At 35.9% G+C, this 16852-nt stretch overlaps 1 protein-coding gene across 5 annotated transcripts; it reads left to right on the top strand.

The window, feature by feature from the left end:
- Window positions 1-1179: 1179 nt before the first annotated feature.
- On the top strand, window positions 1180-10117 carry LOC113696006 (probable galacturonosyltransferase 7). Of its 5 annotated transcripts, none has more exons than XM_072051757.1 (10): window positions 1180-1750; window positions 2402-2433; window positions 2548-2604; window positions 2776-2835; window positions 5401-5446; window positions 5615-5661; window positions 5762-6060; window positions 6391-6718; window positions 6854-7399; window positions 9211-10117. In XM_072051757.1, exons 1-10 carry the CDS (start codon window positions 1585-1587, stop codon window positions 9487-9489), a joined length of 1860 nt encoding a protein of 619 aa, XP_071907858.1. In that variant the 5' UTR covers window positions 1180-1584; the 3' UTR covers window positions 9490-10117. The 5 variants fall into 5 exon arrangements, with proteins under 5 accessions (XP_071907858.1, XP_071907857.1, XP_071907856.1 ...); XM_072051756.1 differs by having other exon boundaries at window positions 6391-6733; XM_072051755.1 differs by having other exon boundaries at window positions 1181-1750; window positions 6391-6748.
- The last annotated feature ends 6735 nt before the right edge of the window (window positions 10118-16852 follow it).

Here is a 16852-nt window from a genome sequence, read left to right as displayed (position 1 = left end):
AAAAAAAAAAAAGCAAAAATCAACCAAACATATATGCATGTCAAAAGGTTGGATTTTTGTGTAAAGCCAACATATATTTTTATGAGTTTGGCTAATTTTACCAAATCCAATCTAAATCTAACATTTTTATTTTATTAGCAAACTTATAGTGGTCAATATGTTTCACAATACAAAAGCAATGAGTATTAAGTTTGAAAATAATTCGGTAATAACGATAAATAAGAATTGAAGATGAAAAATGATAAAAAAAAAGGGAATGTATATTGTGCCACAAGCACAAAACGATTGAGTATCTCACAAAATGATTGGTTTTTTTTCGTAGTTTTTTGAAATACTTTCTTGAAATTATTAAATGTTAGTTATTACTGGGTGATTTGTACATTTCGTAAACATTTGGGGTAAGCTGATGTTGATCTCAACTTATAGGGGGTAATCTATAATCAATGTTAGTTATCACAAAGTTTTATTTTAACAAAGATTCTCTTACAAATTGATATTCAAAACGTAGAACTAATTTCTAAAAAGATTTTTTGGATATATTATTACTTGAACTACATTTCTATAAAAATTTTTGGATATATTATTACTTGTACACAGTATGTATATATATAAGGCATGACCTTTATCATCAGCATAAAATGGTAGAATAGTCTCATGATTAACCTCCTATCTTTTACTTTCTTTATTTTTTTTCACGTTTATCCACATTTTTTTTTGTATTTATCCACTGGTTCTTACGCTTTCAAAAATGTATAACAAAATATCACTCATGATCCCTTACTATTTTTTCTTCCTTTTTCTTGGGTTGTTCTTTAAATCACCTCAACTCATATAATTTTTTCACTTTAATACTTCAATTTGAAAGAAAATAAATGTTACAATTAAAATTTATTTTTATTAATTGCGCACAATAGGTGCCTTAATAACTAGTAGCGACTTAATTAGTAGCAAGTATTATATAGAGACGTCCAACAAATTTTTTTGGATTTTTTTTTGGAGCAAAGAAGGTTTTAGGCTTGTGACTATCACTTACAATGTCGCATATATAATTAGGCAATTTTTTCAAAAAGCTATTAAATAAAACAATTACATGTCTCTGATTGTATTTTTTTTAAGAATTGTTTTGAATAATTTCTCTTTTTGATTTTTGACCTTTCATACATTTACATCTTAAATGATACAGTGTATTTATTCTATGAAAGCTTCCCAAAAGTACCAATCCAAATTCCAAACGGCTTGGAGGAATATCTTTGGAGGCTATAGTCACCGTTAACAGTGGAGTATACAGACAGGAGCAGAAAAGGGTGGGAAGGGAGTCGGAGAGGCTGCAATAATTTGGGGAAAAAAAAGATGGAAAAAATTGCACCGTTGCGGGTCTGGTAGGAAGATTTTCAGCCAACTTCTTCGCTTCCGTCGTCATTTCGTCGATTTGGTATATTGGTATAACTTATCCCAAGATGTGAATAATTACAAGCCAAAGCAGAATAAATTTCAAAATTAATTTAAAAAGATAATTTATACTTAATAAAGTGGAGAAGATCGGCGTGGGAAGAGAACAAAGTGGGAGAATCAGGGGACGGGCCAATGAAGGGCGCGGTTGGCGGTGGAGGTGGTGGCTCCTCTTATACTCTTCCGGGGAAGAGGCGATGGAAAGGTCTGGTAATTGGGGTGTTGGGCCTCGTATTGCTTTCGATGCTGGTTCCCCTGGTTTTCTTGCTCGGCCTACACAATAGTTTCCAATCTCATTCTGGTAATTTTCCTCCCCGTCTTATCCTACTCCTCCTTGTCCAATGGTGTATGCTTTTCTTTTTTCTTCTTTGTGTATATAACAAATTGATTAATCTTCGAAGATGATGGGAGCATTTGATAACGGTGTTTACGAGCGTTTCCGTTTTAGATCTACTAGATTCATACCGTGATCTGCGATTGAGAGAACTTATACTTTCCAAAACTGGGACTGTATTGGGGTTTCTCCCTTTTTGTCCAAATGCCTCCCATTAGCAATGCATTTCTTGTACTCTGCATTATTAGTGGATCGGAAGAGTAGCTTCCGCTGTAATCCACAGAATGTAGTCCTCAATCTGTTTCTTTTCCTCACGAAATTGTTTTTTTCCTAAAATTTTTTCGGATCTTTTGATTTGCATCATCCCATTATTTTTTCTACGCTTAGGTACCATTTTAAGGATCTCATGTATGTCGTGGCATTACATCATCGTTCCCCCCAATGGGGACAGATCGGTGCTAAATACATCTTACAGCTTTGGAGGCTATACTAGAAGTGTGTGTCTGGACGCGTGCTTGTTTCTCCTTCTTTTTTTCATTTTGGTTTAGATATGGTTGCATGTGGTTGTGCTTTTAGATAGATTCTCCTTTTACAATATTTAATTGTTGGTTTTTGCAGGGTTCGACTCTGGACAACAGATTTCTGGCACAGTAAGAATATGACTTTGTGTTACTTTAATTTACTTTCATCGAAGATGCTTCAGATTACCTCCAGTAGATACTAATGGTCATTTTTCATTTTCAATGCTTCTTGACGGGAATTAGAATGATATTACAATTTTTGGTCAACCTAGTGATGCCGACACCAAAAACAACTCAACGGTAATCATTATTTCATTTCAGCAATATGGCTAGTCATGCCTGAATCACCATCATTTTGGAAGTATAAACTTTTATTCTTTGAATTTTACTGTTCCAAAGAATTTGCACAAAGACACATTCTGAGGGACTGAGAGAGTACTTTCTGATTTATCCTTTTCTTTGATTTTTCAGGAAGAGCAATCAAGACACGTTGATGACCTTATAAGAAGATTAGAACCTACTCTTCCTAAGGTTCATTGCATACTGCTTTGATGGTTAACACTCAACTTCTTGCACTATTTGTGCTCATTGCTAGTTCTGTTAATGTTTTTCTTGCACTCTTGTTATTTGTTCTCTTGGATATATGAGTGGTGGTTCGGCGTGTAATACTGAATACTAACTTCTTTGGTGGTCAAACTTTTCTCCAAATGTGAACTTTCTACTGGTCAGGTTGGATGTTTGTGTAGAAAATGTTTTATGTTGACGTCATGAAACTTACTTTGACTAAACGAAGAAAACAAAGGAAGAAAAGAAGCCAACTGAGAGAAACAAAATAATTAAGAAGAGATATCATAGCCATTTGAAATCTATTGTGGTCAATGTCCTGTTATGACATGCAAGCATATTACCTCATAGGAGTTTACATATTTCACTATTATGAACTTATAATGACCCAAGGAAGCTGTAAACCAATGAGATGACTTAGTTTTTTAAAAAATTAAGCTGAAGAAAATCGTACCATATTTCTCGGTTCAGACGCCAAAGAATTTTCTTTTGTGCTGAACCTTGTATTCTGATCACTTTGTTTTAATGCAGTGCAGATGCCATCTTATAAATACTGTTATCAGTATAGTTTTCAAAATATAGCAAAAGCTGATAGTTTTCAAAATTTTGTAATGGATATCATAATAAGTCGATAGTTCGTACGTAGTGCCTGCCTTAAAATTATGTTGTGAGAATGGGATGATTTCTGAGTCTCACAGTAGATGATGGTGGAGTCATCGATTGTAGTGATAACTATTGGTGTGAAAGCAGTCATTGGAGGCAGTGTTTCCTTGACACAGTATAAAGAACATCATTGACTGTATTCATGATATGTGGGAGTATTGCATGGTAAACCTGTAGAAGAGAGCTTTAAGAATTGGAATTCAACATATTTATCTTGAATAAAGAAAAAAGAAAGGGAATACATACCATGGAGAGGTGGTGGTGATGCCTTTGTAAGCTAAACTGCCAACGTGTAAACAGCATAGATCTCTTTGGATTTTAACAAATTCAAATATTTAGACAACACATCATGGGTAGAAAGAAGTCCTGATTATCGTGCCTGTCATAACCTATTGAAGACTTTTGCATAAGTGCATCCATCTCTTTATGTTGGACAATGAAATTGAAAAGTCAGGTTTATGTGCCAGATTAGATATGGAGCCTATAAGAGATCAGGGAAAAGCAAGTGCGATTGTCAAGACTTTATCCCACTTCAGAGGAGTCCCATTAAACATCTAGGTTTATGATTGATGTATGCTTTGTTTGAGGATGGAAACGCAATCATTTAGTATGTGAATTAATTTTCTTTGTTTTATTGGCCATTTTTTTTTGTTGATTATGGTATACATATGGGTCAAGATATGCTTTATAATTGCTTGAAATTTTTGGGGCAATTCTGAATATGTGCTTTATAAAGCTTATCTTTTTTGACAAGGTCTTGAAATCCAAAGAAGGAAATAGGGTTAGAGCTGATAATGTGCATCTTTCTTACAATCTTGTGATCTCAGTGGCAGAACATAATGAGAATGGACTGCCACTTAGGGAATTTCTTGTGTTTGTTGGACAGGTTGATATGGAGGGTCATTGATCACCTTATGTGGACTTGATTGCTCAAAAAAATTCGATTTCCTTGCCAACTAATTTGAATTGGAGAAAGCCTCTTATTAGGCAGTTCAATTTACATTGACTTCACATTTCAATTTTTTTTGGTTCCTCATTGGAGTTCTGATTTTGTCATTGGAGTATCCAAGGTGAAGGCTATCACAGATCCCTAACCAATCTGAATGTCTCCTTAAAAGGATAGGAGAAGCCAAGGTGGAAATTTTTATGCGCAAATCAGATGAAGAGCCCATATCTTACAGCTTCATTGTTGAGTAATTATTTGAATCTCTGGTTGAATGTAATATATTTCAGAGTGAATGAGGTCAAATTTTGAGATGGAGATGGTCGAAATAGGAAGAGAAAATTTAAAGGGTGATGCTGCAGGCATGCTTGATGCCGGGCTGCATATCAGGAAAACATCTTTAGTAAGTCTTAAAGAAAGGTGGTTCCCAGCAACAGGTCTGAGACATTCCTCCCACCATCCCCTAAGAAACTTAGGACAAATTGGAGTTGTTAGTTTTACAGATATTTTAAAGAAGATTGAAGTTGCATATAAAGTGGAAGCACCTTTTGTGATTCTCTTGGGAGTACCTCGGCCAATTGAAAGTGATAGAATTTGAAATATGTTCTCTTGCAGCTTAGGTTCTTGCCTTTTTTTTTACCACATATACCACATTCCCTCATGACTGATGTGTGGATGTAGAAGTAGTCATCTTTCTTTTTTTTTTTCTTTTTTTTTTTTTTTTTTTTTTTTTTAAATTCAGATATTTGGCTGGCAAATATCTTTGTTGGAATAGTAAATGAAAACGGGAGGTGTGCCATCTAGAGCCCTTGCCTAACGCTCTGACCGATATCATTTCCTCATTTCATTGCATATATCGTAATTTTGTGGTTTGTGAATTACCATAGTTCTTGTTTCCTCATTGAACTCAGTTTGTATCTGCTTAGGATTTCAGAAGGAACTCTGTTGAGGAAGCTAAGAACAGATCAAATGGTATAATACCCATAAAAGTCTCTCTCTCTCTCTCTGTGTCTTGTGTGTCTGTCTATCACTCATATTTCAATGACTGTTGATTTAACTATTTTCTTAATGTGTTGGTCTTTTGGTATTGCATCTCAGTTGGTTTACTTACTATATTCCCCTTCTCTGAAAATATTGCAGCTCTTATTTTGCTACCTGATATGCCAAAACCAGGCCTTAAAGCAAATGTATGCCTTTGATCAGAGCTGGATGAGTTTGGCAAACCATTCAAGGTTGTTTTATTCCACTGGCAGTCACCATTTAATTAGTTCTAACTTGGTTTTGCAGAAAAATATATCCACAAGTAAAGTCGAGATGGCTGACAGCATGAAAGGCAGCAGTGAGAGCAAAAACATATGTGAGTTAAGATTTGGGAGCTACTGCTTATGGCGTCAAGAGCATAGGGAACGAATGAAAGATCATACAGTGAAGAAGATGAAGGACCTGCTTTATGTAGCTCGGGCATACTATCCGAGCATTGCTAAGCTTTCAAAACTTGACAAGTTGTCACATGAACTAAAGCAAAATATTCAGGATTTTGAGCGGGTTCTCAGTGAGACTACTGCTGATAAAGATCTCCCTCCACAGTATGGCTATTTCCCTTGTTAAATCTGTAAATAACATGTTGAAAGGATCCTCATCTTAAATTAATGGTTGACAACTGAAAACAAATTTAACATTCCCCTTGTATGCTTGAATCCTGAAGGCATGGTTAAAAAAGAGTTTCTGGTTTCTCCAGCAGCAACTTCAGTCTTTTGCTTCATGTCATCTATTGATACTTGACTTGTCAATGCAATTGAGGAAATTCTTGTAGTAATGTTTCATTAAAATGTCATATCTTTTGATAGTTTTACAGTTTATTGAATTTTTGTAGTAATTGAATATCAGATTGAACTTGCTGAATGTCTTTTTATCAGGATTGAAAAGAAGCTGGATAAGATGGAAAGTACAGTAGCCAGAGCCAAATCTCACCCTGTGGACTGTAATAATGTTGATAAAAAATTTCGACAGTTAGTTGATTTAACAGAGGATGAAGCAAACTTCCACATGAAGCAAAGTGCTTTCCTATACCAACTTACAGTCCAGACCATGCCTAAGAGTCTTCACTGTCTGTCATTACGGTTAACTGTGGAGTATTTTAGATCTCCTCCACCTGATATGGAACTTCTGCTTGCTGACAAGTTTCAAAACCCAGATCTGCATCACTTTGTTATATTCTCTAATAACATACTAGCATCATCAGCTGTAATTAACTCAACTGTAATGAATTCAGAAGTATGCTTCTGATTCTTATATCTCTTCTTTTATTATTTTGATTGAATGTTTCTCAACAGATTTTAAAAAGGTTAGCTTGTCTCACTAAATTTCTACTGCTTTCAGGAAACCTCGAGTCAAGTTTTTCATGTGCTGACAGATCGACAGAATTACTTTGCTATGAAATTATGGTTCTTCCAAAATAAGTACAAGGACGCCACAGTCCGAGTTTTGGATATTGAAGGTCTGAAGTTGGATGAGCATGAGAAGTTGTCTCAAGTCCATCAATTGCTGCCTGAAGAATTTCGTGTTTCGTTTCGTTCTGTTGACAAATTGTCAAGAGTTTGGGTTCAAACTGAATATTTTTCTCTTTTTTCACAGTCCCACTATCTTCTTCCTGATATATTCCCCACACTGAGGAAAGTTATGATTTTGGATGATGATATTATTGTCCAAAAAGATTTGTCAGCACTTTGGAGCCTTGACATGGGTGAGAAAGTGATTGGTGCTGTGATGGTTTGCACAGTGAGATTGGTGCAGCTGCAGAATTATTTGGGTGAGAATAATTTTGATGAACAATCTTGTGCCTGGATGTCTGGATTGAATATCATTGATTTAGGCAGATGGAGGAAGCTTGATCTTACTAAAAGTTTTGAAACATTAGTTCTTAAGGTGAGCTGAAATTTTTTCATGTTGATTTCCTGTAGTCTGCTTTCATTAGGTATGTATGTCAAGTAATATGGTTTTGATTATTCTGTGGTGGGAAGATATGCTAAAATGTGAAAAGTATGCCAATTATATTTTGGTTAGATTATAATATACCTCTGGTTTAGTAGACCTACCTATGAGCATTTTATGGTTTGATAGCTACCTTTTGCCCCCTTAAAGTTGGGACCATCAAGTAACACAGAGAAATAGGTAAGTAATAAAACTGGATTTTTTTTGGAAGTGGCTAAATTCATCCATATGAAGGCTTCTTGTCCCTTTTCTTTATCTGTGAAGCTACCATATAAGAATTGTATTGAGAGCATGTGGTCTTCGCAGGCTAGTCTTGCGCTCAGGCTAGTCTGGGGCTCTTTCTGGTGGTGTGTTGTGACAATCTGTTTAGTTTAATTGTCTTCCAGATCTGGTGATTTGAGACCCCTCCCCCGGGAAGAGAGGGGGGGGGGAGAGTGTTGTTGGGTGATTTTTTAGTGGAGAGAAGGGTGGTGTGAACAGTTGGAGTGGAATATGCTGTGATGCTATCTAATAAAGGGGTTGGTTATTATATTTGGAAGATGGGGTTTGGTGGGGATGGTGGTGTTGAACCAAAAAATAGGTATTCGAATGGGTTATATATAGTCCTGAAAAGTTTGGATATGTAACTGAGATGGTTGAAGAAGGGTATGTGAAGAGTGGAGGGGCCTTTTGCTGTCGCTAAGGATTTGGCATTGGGGATGATGCTGGGGTTTGGCGAATGTTGTTGGGGAAGAGAGAGCATCTTTTTGCAAGAAGGCACAAAATAAATAGATAGAGGGGAAGAAGTTGCTTTATGGGGTAGCTTGGGGATTTGCCTCTGGTCGATGATAGCAGAATGAAATAATTGTTCCATTATAGAAGTTGAGAAAGTTAATAATTTTCAATGATAAGAGTGGGAGTGGATCAACAATGGTGTGTGGAATTTGTGATTTGGTTATTTAAAAATTTGATTTCAGGTTAAAACAATGCTTAATGGTTGCTCTTTAGGAGTACAAGTTGGTTAAAGATAGTTTTGAAATCGTAAAGGTTTCACGTGTAGGTAAGATGAACCAGTGGGAGGAGAGATTCAAAGTTGCCTGACAATTTTGGTTGCGTTTGGCTGGCACAGTATTAATCTTAAGCTGACATTTTGGCCTTTGTAGTTTGTCCTTTTGGGTGGTAGTTTACTTTGAAATTAACAGTAACATGCTGAACTTTTTCCTTGACCTACTTTACAGTCCGTTGCTTAAAATTGGCTTTCCCTTGGATGTATTTGGATCATAGACCAGATTCAGATTTGATTAGTTATGTAAGTTTTAGAAGTCCTTGGCTAATTGATGTGAGATCAGTATTCTTTCTAAAACAGTTGTCTTCTTTCGAATTTTGGACTGGATAATGAACAAGAGGTTTTCAGAGGATAAGCTTCCTAGGACGTAAGCAAGCACGGTTTCCTAAGCTTGAAGCAGGCCGATAAGGCTTTTCAAGATTATATACGATAATGTATACGCATGGTACAAAGCTTAGGGGTAAAATTGAATTTTGTAAATTATCTCTCTCATGGAAGGTTAGAAACAACAGGTAATACGCCTTAGAATTGTATAAAGAGAATAGCTCCATGACTTCTGTTTAGAAACAGGCGCTCAGAAGGTATTTTGATTCCTCAATGTAATTAGGGTTGCAGTTTTACTACTATTTATTTCCATAAGACATGCCAACCGCCCTATACTTACTGATCTTCTGGCTTTTGTTCTTAATATGAATCACAGCTGACATCCGAAGGTGGAATATCTGAAGCTGCTGCAGTGCCAGCCACTTTGCTTACATTTCAAGGCCTTGTTTATGACCTTGATGATAATTGGGTATTATCGGGACTGGGTTACAACTATGGGCTGGATCCTGAGATTGTTAAGAAAGCAGCAGTCTTGCATTTCAATGGGAACATGAAGCCCTGGCTTGAGCTGGGCATTCCCAAATATAAAGGTTTGTGGAGGAATTTTCTGAACCCAGAAAACACATTCTTGAGCAATTGCAATGCGAATCAATAAGGGGGCATACTTCAGGTTCATAATTGAAATTCCTGCAGACCTAAAGAAGTGAGAAGCAGAAATGCACAATTTCTTCTTCCATGGTGCCCCAAGGAATTGCTATCGGAAGTAAGGGAAACTGTGCTGCAAATGACGGCAAAGCATTCACTTTCTCTTGCGTTTCTTTAATTGGTTAATGATGGTTGAGAATTACCCCTGCTGGCAAATCAAAGGTTTTGATCGATGCGTATCAGTTGTTTGGCCTTGGAGGTTGTTTGATGACACACAGACATCTCTTGGGTCATGAATGGAGTAATGGTAAGAAATAACAAGCAAAGTCAATGATGAAGTTTCTGTTCATTATTAGGGGCCTCAAATTTTTCTTCCACTGCTTTTACAATAGCCAAATCGTGACCTTTTGGAAAAGTTCTATTCTTTGGAGCAAGTCTCCCATTTTTTCCCCCTTGTTAGGGTGTTAAATGTGTCGGTGATGTATGTATCTTCGTAGTCTGTAGGAATTGAAATTACATTTTTAGTTGTAGTTGCGCTTTAAGCTTTTTCTGTGCTACAAGGTTTGACTTGATTTTGGATCGTCTTAAATTGTTTGCGAATAAAAAGTTTCTGATTGCCGGCGACAGTCATTCACAAAGGCCATTGGAAATTTCAGTCCTGTATATTGACACACTATGCCGCATTTTCGGACGGTTGTAGGACCAGTTTCGTTTAAATTTTGGACGCCAATTCTTGATGATTTCACGTGAGATTGAAATTTGAAAGCCGCATAAGAAGGATTGGCTTATTTGAGGTTTAGCAGCAATAAGGGCCTTGTCGTGCTCTGGTCTGCTCGTTTCCTTCTTTTTCGCTAAATCTGTTTCAGCACGCTATAGTGGGTTGGATTCGCTAGAAAACGTCTCTTATGAAATCGTAATTTCCTTGTTCAAGTCTTTTACTAAATCCTTTTGGATAAATTTATGGGTTTTGATTTTTATTACTAAATCCGCTTGCTTGCAAGTACACATTATCTTATTCGAATAGTTTGAAAAAAAGAAGAAGAGGGGGATGCTTTTATAAAGTTAAAATTGATACATGTATCATATCAAATTAACATACTAGGTTCACTTGTACATTTGGGTAGAACCATAGAATAATAAGGAACTTTTTGGCAATCAATCACTACTCCAGTGAGATTAACATCATCAAGTGAGTAAAAACAATTTAAACATTACAAAAATAACTATTAGTTTCGCATGTGATGAAAAACAGAATTTACTTATTGCACACGAAAACTTTCTTATTATTTAAAAGGAAAAATCGTTCAAAACGTCCCTCACATTTTGTAAAATAACTTTTTTTGTCCCTCACTTTTAAAAGTGTAATTTTATGTCCCTTACATATTCACATCGGTTAAATTTAGTCACTAACTAGGTTTCCGATCATTTTTTGGCCGGAATCCATTACGTGCAAGACACATGATTATTTTTGAAGGGTAAATTTGTCAAATTATATTTTACATAATCTAATCTATAGTCCTCCACATTTTATAAAACAAATTTTTTCGTCCCTCACATTTTATAAAATGATATTTTCATCCCTCACATTTCACAAAATGAATTTTTTCATCCCTCACATTTCAAAAACTGAATATTTCCATCATTCACTAATTATGTGTGTAAGGGAAACCCTAAAATATATATGTGTGTGTGTGTGTGAATACATTTTGTTTAAACACATGTATATGTCTATTTGATTTTGCTTAATAATACGAATAGCATAAATATATGTATGTGTCTATTTCATTTCACTTAACAATACGAATACCATATATTATACGTGATCATTTGATTTCATCTGATATTAGCTAGTAAAAAATCTTCCATTCATTGTCAAGTTGGCCAATAAAGCTATTTTCAGTAAAAATACAATAAGAATATGCAAATTAAGGTTCTATTGGTAAATATTAGTCATAATCATACAAAAAGAGAACATAATCCACAAGTTGGCCCCAATTACATATAGGGGTGGCAATTCGGGTCCAAATCAGGTTGGCGGTCGGGTCAGCCCCGACCCGTCAGAAAATCTATTGACTCGAACCCGACCCGTCAACCTGCGACGGGTCAGGTGTACTAACCCGAACCCGAAAATTTCAGGTTGACGGGTCGACCCGAAATTTAATTTTAATTTATTAATTTATCACTGTAATTTCTAATAAAATTAATTTCTCACAAAACTAATTACATAATCAAATAATAAAATTTTGAATAAATAATTTCAAATCAAATCTAAAATAAATTAAACACCGTAAAAGTGTTTTATCCCAAACAAAATATAAAATAAATTAAAATAGTATAAAAGTAAAAAATAATATAATATATTATTTGTCCAAATATAATAATTTCAACTTTACACAAATTAAATAAATTCATTTAGGATTAAGTAATTAATGTATTTGAAAAAAAGAATAACTTAGTTTAGTTAGATAAAATTATTTTTATATTTATTAAATTATTTTTAATTCGTAAACGGGTCATATCAGGTCACCACGGGTTGACCCAAAATCGACCTGTTTTCTTTTCGGGTTCATCGGGTTCAATCCGATTCTGACCCGAATTCCCGAAACCTCAACCCAAACCCATTAATTTCGTGTTAGGTTCGTGTCGTGTTTTCAGGTCGTATCGAAAATTGCCACCCCTAATTACATACATGTGTTTATGCTATTATTATTAAGCAAAATCAAATAAACATATACATATGTTTAAAAAATATATATTCACATACGTAATTAGTGAGAAATGAAAAATTCATTTTTTGAAATGTGAGGGATGTAGAAATTCATTTTGTGAAATGTGAGGGATGAAAAAAATCATTTTATAAAATGTGAGGGACGAAAAAATTTATTTTATAAAATGTGGAGGACTATAGATCAGATTATGTAAAATATAATTTGACAAATTTACCTTTCAAAAATGATTACGTGTCTTGCACATGATGGATTCCGGCCAAAAAAATGATCGGAAACCTAGTTAGGGACTAAATTTAACCGATGTGAATATGTAAGGGACATAAAATTACACTTTTAAAAGTGAGGGACAAAAAAAGTTATTTTACAAAATGTGAGGGACGTTTTGAACGATTTTCCTTATTTAAAAACATCCAGATAAAACCCCTATGCTTTGGACTTCTTTGGCAAATGGACGGAAATCATCTAATGACGGAGGATGAGTTACACACACTTCACAAGTAGAGCTGTAAACGAACCGAATCGAACCGAGTATATCATGTTTGAGCTCTGTTCGTTAAGCAGTTCGAACTCCGTTCGTGTTCGTTCGTTAACTTTCGAACTCCAAACCTGTGTTCGTGTTCGGTTCGTTAAGTAAAATTCGTGTTCGAGTTCGAGTTCGAGTTCGGCTCGTTTAACATAAACGAGCCGTTCGCGAACATGTTCGAAATGCTCGAATCCAAATTATTTTATGCCTTAAATATGCCCTGCAAATTATTAATCATTCTAAAAAATAATTAAAGCACTAAGTGACTAAATTCTATTATTCATTAACTATATAACTAACATTAACATAAAAACAACAAATAAAACAAAGAAATTTGCCCTCCAAATATAAAAGTCCAGCCATAAAATTAATCCTAAATTTGTTAAATGATAATTATGTCTATGTTCGCGAACGTTCGTTAAAACTCGCGAACATGTTCGTGTTCGCAAACGTTCGTTTAGCATGTTCGCGAACGTTCGTTAAAACTCGTGAACATGCTCGTGTTCGTTCGATTATTAATCGAACAAAAAAATTCGTTCGAACTCGGTTCGTTTAAAATTTCGAACGAGCCTTTCACGAACACGAACGAGCCGAAACGAACCGAGCTACCGAACAGCTCGGTTCGTTTAACAGCTCTATTCACAAGCGAGTGTGATAGCAATATATCAAAGATAATTTGGTAATTTGCTATTTTATATTTTTATGCATTTTCTTTTTTCCTTCTTCTTTTTTTCTTTTTCATTTTTTATGCTTTCCTTCCGGTGCAACTACAAGCAGAAACCCAAAGCTCCATGACCTTTGACAAACTTTTTCAAATTGGACTTGAATTTCTCTCATCATCTCAAAATCTCCCTTGAACATACAATTCACTCGATTCTTGAAGCCAGAGACACCAGCATCTCACGGCCCTAAAGGTGATCCCTTTTCCCTTCGTTCTTGTCCATCGCCACCACCAATTTTGTGTAGCCGCTGTTGCCATCGACACTACTGCTTGGATTTCCTGGTGTGGATTACATCGCCAAGTCCGTCAATGGCAACAAGGCCAGTCTAAATCTCATTCCGATAGACAATATGCCCAAACCACTCACCATTGCAGATGTGTCTCCAACTTCGATGCATGGCTTGAAGCTCCATATTGCCTACCAAGGTGTTCTCGAAGCTTTCAGCGAAACCGCTGCCGACAAGTTTATCTGAACATGTGAAGTGGGTTATAGGAGGAAATGGTTAAAGTAGTGAATTTTAGAGTGCATACATTTTTTGATCTAGTGATTTTCATGAAGAAATTTTGTGGGTTTTAGTTGAATTTTGCTTTCTCATTGCCCAAATAAAAAACGAGTTGACTTCAATTTGGTGGTTTCTGCTTAATTTAGTATCGAGATTCTTGGTGTTGATATTAATTTGATTTGATCCTTTTTAGTGTGAAGGAAGAAAAGAAAAGGAAAAGGAAGAAAAAAAGAAAAAAGAAAAAATGAGGCATGGTATAAATGATTGATGGTTGAACCTAGAGATGATGACAATGGAAAAGACATTAGTATTCACAGCGCAAAGGAGGGAAGGTTGGAAAAGATGACTGTTTGGAAATGATGAAATGTTTTTAAAATTTCAATTTGGCCCCTTAATTTACTTTTTGTTCACAAATGAATTAAGAAAGTTAGTAAAATAACAGCTAAATCCTAAATCAATTATTGGTACATTTTGAAAATGGGGTTAGTATTGGAATTTTACGTCTTTCTGTCAATTTGGATGATTTCCATCCATTTCCCTAAAGAAGTCCAAACCACAAGGAATTTATATGTGTGTTTTTAAATAATGAGGGGGGTTTTGTGCACAAAAGGCAAACAATAGGGAGGTTTAATGCGTTTTATCCAAAAATGAAAGGATGTAAAAAATTCAAAATTATTGAAATTATGGAGCTAGTAAAAGAATATGGGTTAATGTATAAATTTTGTAAAATTTAAAGGTTAATTTATAAATTTGATAAATATGAAGGCTAGTTTGTAATTATATAAAATTTTAGGGGTTAATTTATAATTTAGTAAAAAATAGGGTCAAACTTTTAATTTAATAAAAATATAGGGGTTATCCTATAATTTGTCCAAAATATTAAGGCCATAATATAATTTTATAAAAATTATAGGGTCAAAATAGAATTTTGTATAAATTTAGGGTTTAGGGTTTAGGGTTTAGGGTTTAGGGTTTAGGGTTTAGGGTTTAGGGTTTAGGGGTTTAGGGTTTAGGGTTTAGGGTTTAGGGTTTAGGGTTTAGGGTTTAGGGTTTAGGGTTTAGGGTTTAGGGTTTAGGGTTTAGGGTTTAGGGTTTAGGGTTTAGGGTTTTAGGGTTTAGGGTTTGGGGTTTGGGGTTTGGGGTTTAGGGTTTAGGGTTTAGGGTTTAGGGTTTAGGGTTTAGGGTTTAGGGTTTAGGGTTTAGGGTTTAGGGTTTAGGGTTTAGGGTTTAGGGTTTAGGGTTTAGGGTTTAGGGTTTAGGGTTTAGGGTTTAGGGTTTTTTAGGGTTTAGGGTTTAGGGTTTAGGGTTTAGGGTTTAGGGTTTAGGGTTTAGGGTTTAGGGTTTAGGGTTTAGGGTTTAGGGTTTAGGGTTTAGGGTTTAGGGTTTAGGGTTTAGGGTTTAGGGTTTAGGGTTTAGGGTTTAGGGTTTAGGGTTTAGGGTTTAGGGTTTAGGGTTTAGGGTTTAGGGTTTAGGGTTTAGGGTTTAGGGTTTAGGGTTTAGGGTTTAGGGTTTAGGGTTTAGGGTTTAGGGTTTAGGGTTTAGGGTTTAGGGTTTAGGGTTTAGGGTTTAGGGTTTAGGGTTTAGGGTTTAGGGTTTAGGGTTTAGGGTTTAGGGTTTAGGGTTTAGGGTTTAGGGTTTAGGGTTTAGGGTTTAGGGTTTAGGGTTTAGGGTTTAGGGTTTAGGGTTTAGGGTTTAGGGTTTAGGGTTTAGGGTTTAGGGTTTAGGGTTTAGGGTTTAGGGTTTAGGGTTTAGGGTTTAGGGTTTAGGGTTTAGGGTTTAGGGTTTAGGGTTTAGGGTTTAGGGTTTAGGGTTTAGGGTTTAGGGTTTAGGGTTTAGGGTTTAGGGTTTAGGGTTTAGGGTTTAGGGTTTAGGGTTTAGGGTTTAGGGTTTAGGGTTTAGGGTTTAGGGTTTAGGGTTTAGGGTTTAGGGTTTAGGGTTTAGGGTTTAGGGTTTAGGGTTTAGGGTTTAGGGTTTAGGGTTTAGGGTTTAGGGTTTAGGGTTTAGGGTTTAGGGTTTAGGGTTTAGGGTTTAGGGTTTAGGGTTTAGGGTTTAGGGTTTAGGGTTTAGGGTTTAGGGTTTAGGGTTTAGGGTTTAGGGTTTAGGGTTTAGGGTTTAGGGTTTAGGGTTTAGGGTTTAGGGTTTAGGGTTTAGGGTTTAGGGTTTAGGGTTTAGGGTTTAGGGTTTAGGGTTTAGGGTTTAGGGTTTAGGGTTTAGGGTTTAGGGTTTAGGGTTTAGGGTTTAGGGTTTAGGGTTTAGGGTTTAGGGTTTAGGGTTTAGGGTTTAGGGTTTAGGGTTTAGGGTTTAGGGTTTAGGGTTTAGGGTTTAGGGTTTAGGGTTTAGGGTTTAGGGTTTAGGGTTTAGGGTTTAGGGTTTAGGGTTTAGGGTTTAGGGTTTAGGGTTTAGGGTTTAGGGTTTAGGGTTTAGGGTTTAGGGTTTAGGGTTTAGGGTTTAGGGTTTAGGGTTTAGGGTTTAGGGTTTAGGGTTTAGGGTTTAGGGTTTAGGGTTTAGGGTTTAGGGTTTAGGGTTTAGGGTTTAGGGTTTAGGGTTTAGGGTTTAGGGTTTAGGGTTTAGGGTTTAGGGTTTAGGGTTTAGGGTTTAGGGTTTAGGGTTTAGGGTTTAGGGTTTAGGGTTTAGGGTTTAGGGTTTAGGGTTTAGGGTTTAGGGTTTAGGGTTTAGGGTTTAGGGTTTAGGGTTTAGGGTTTAGGGTTTAGGGTTTAGGGTTTAGGGTTTAGGGTTTAGGGTTTAGGGTTTAGGGTTTAGGGTTTAGGGTTTAGGGTTTAGGGTTTAGGGTTTAGGGTTTAGGGTTTAGGGTTTAGGGTTTAGGGTTTAGGGTTTAGGGTTTAGGGTTTAGGGTTTAGGGTTTAGGGTTTAGGGTTTAGGGTTTAGGGTTAGGGTTT

This window comes from Coffea arabica, chromosome 6c, assembly GCF_036785885.1.
Source record: "Coffea arabica cultivar ET-39 chromosome 6c, Coffea Arabica ET-39 HiFi, whole genome shotgun sequence".
NCBI lineage: Eukaryota > Viridiplantae > Streptophyta > Magnoliopsida > Gentianales > Rubiaceae > Coffea > Coffea arabica.
The sequence above is the reverse complement of the archived record's forward strand: the minus strand, read 5'-3'. Positions and strand labels throughout refer to the sequence as shown.

Bases quoted from the DNA above. Each gene is read 5' to 3' on its own strand.
- LOC113696006 (XM_072051755.1), top strand. From the start codon at position 1,585: ATGAAGGGCGCGGTTGGCGGTGGAGGTGGTGGCTCCTCTTATACTCTT. The intron at 2,434-2,547 runs GTAAGAATATGA...GACGGGAATTAG, and splicing joins GACAACAGATTTCTGGCACA to AATGATATTACAATTTTTGG. The intron at 7,400-9,210 runs GTGAGCTGAAAT...TATGAATCACAG, and splicing joins TTGAAACATTAGTTCTTAAG to CTGACATCCGAAGGTGGAAT.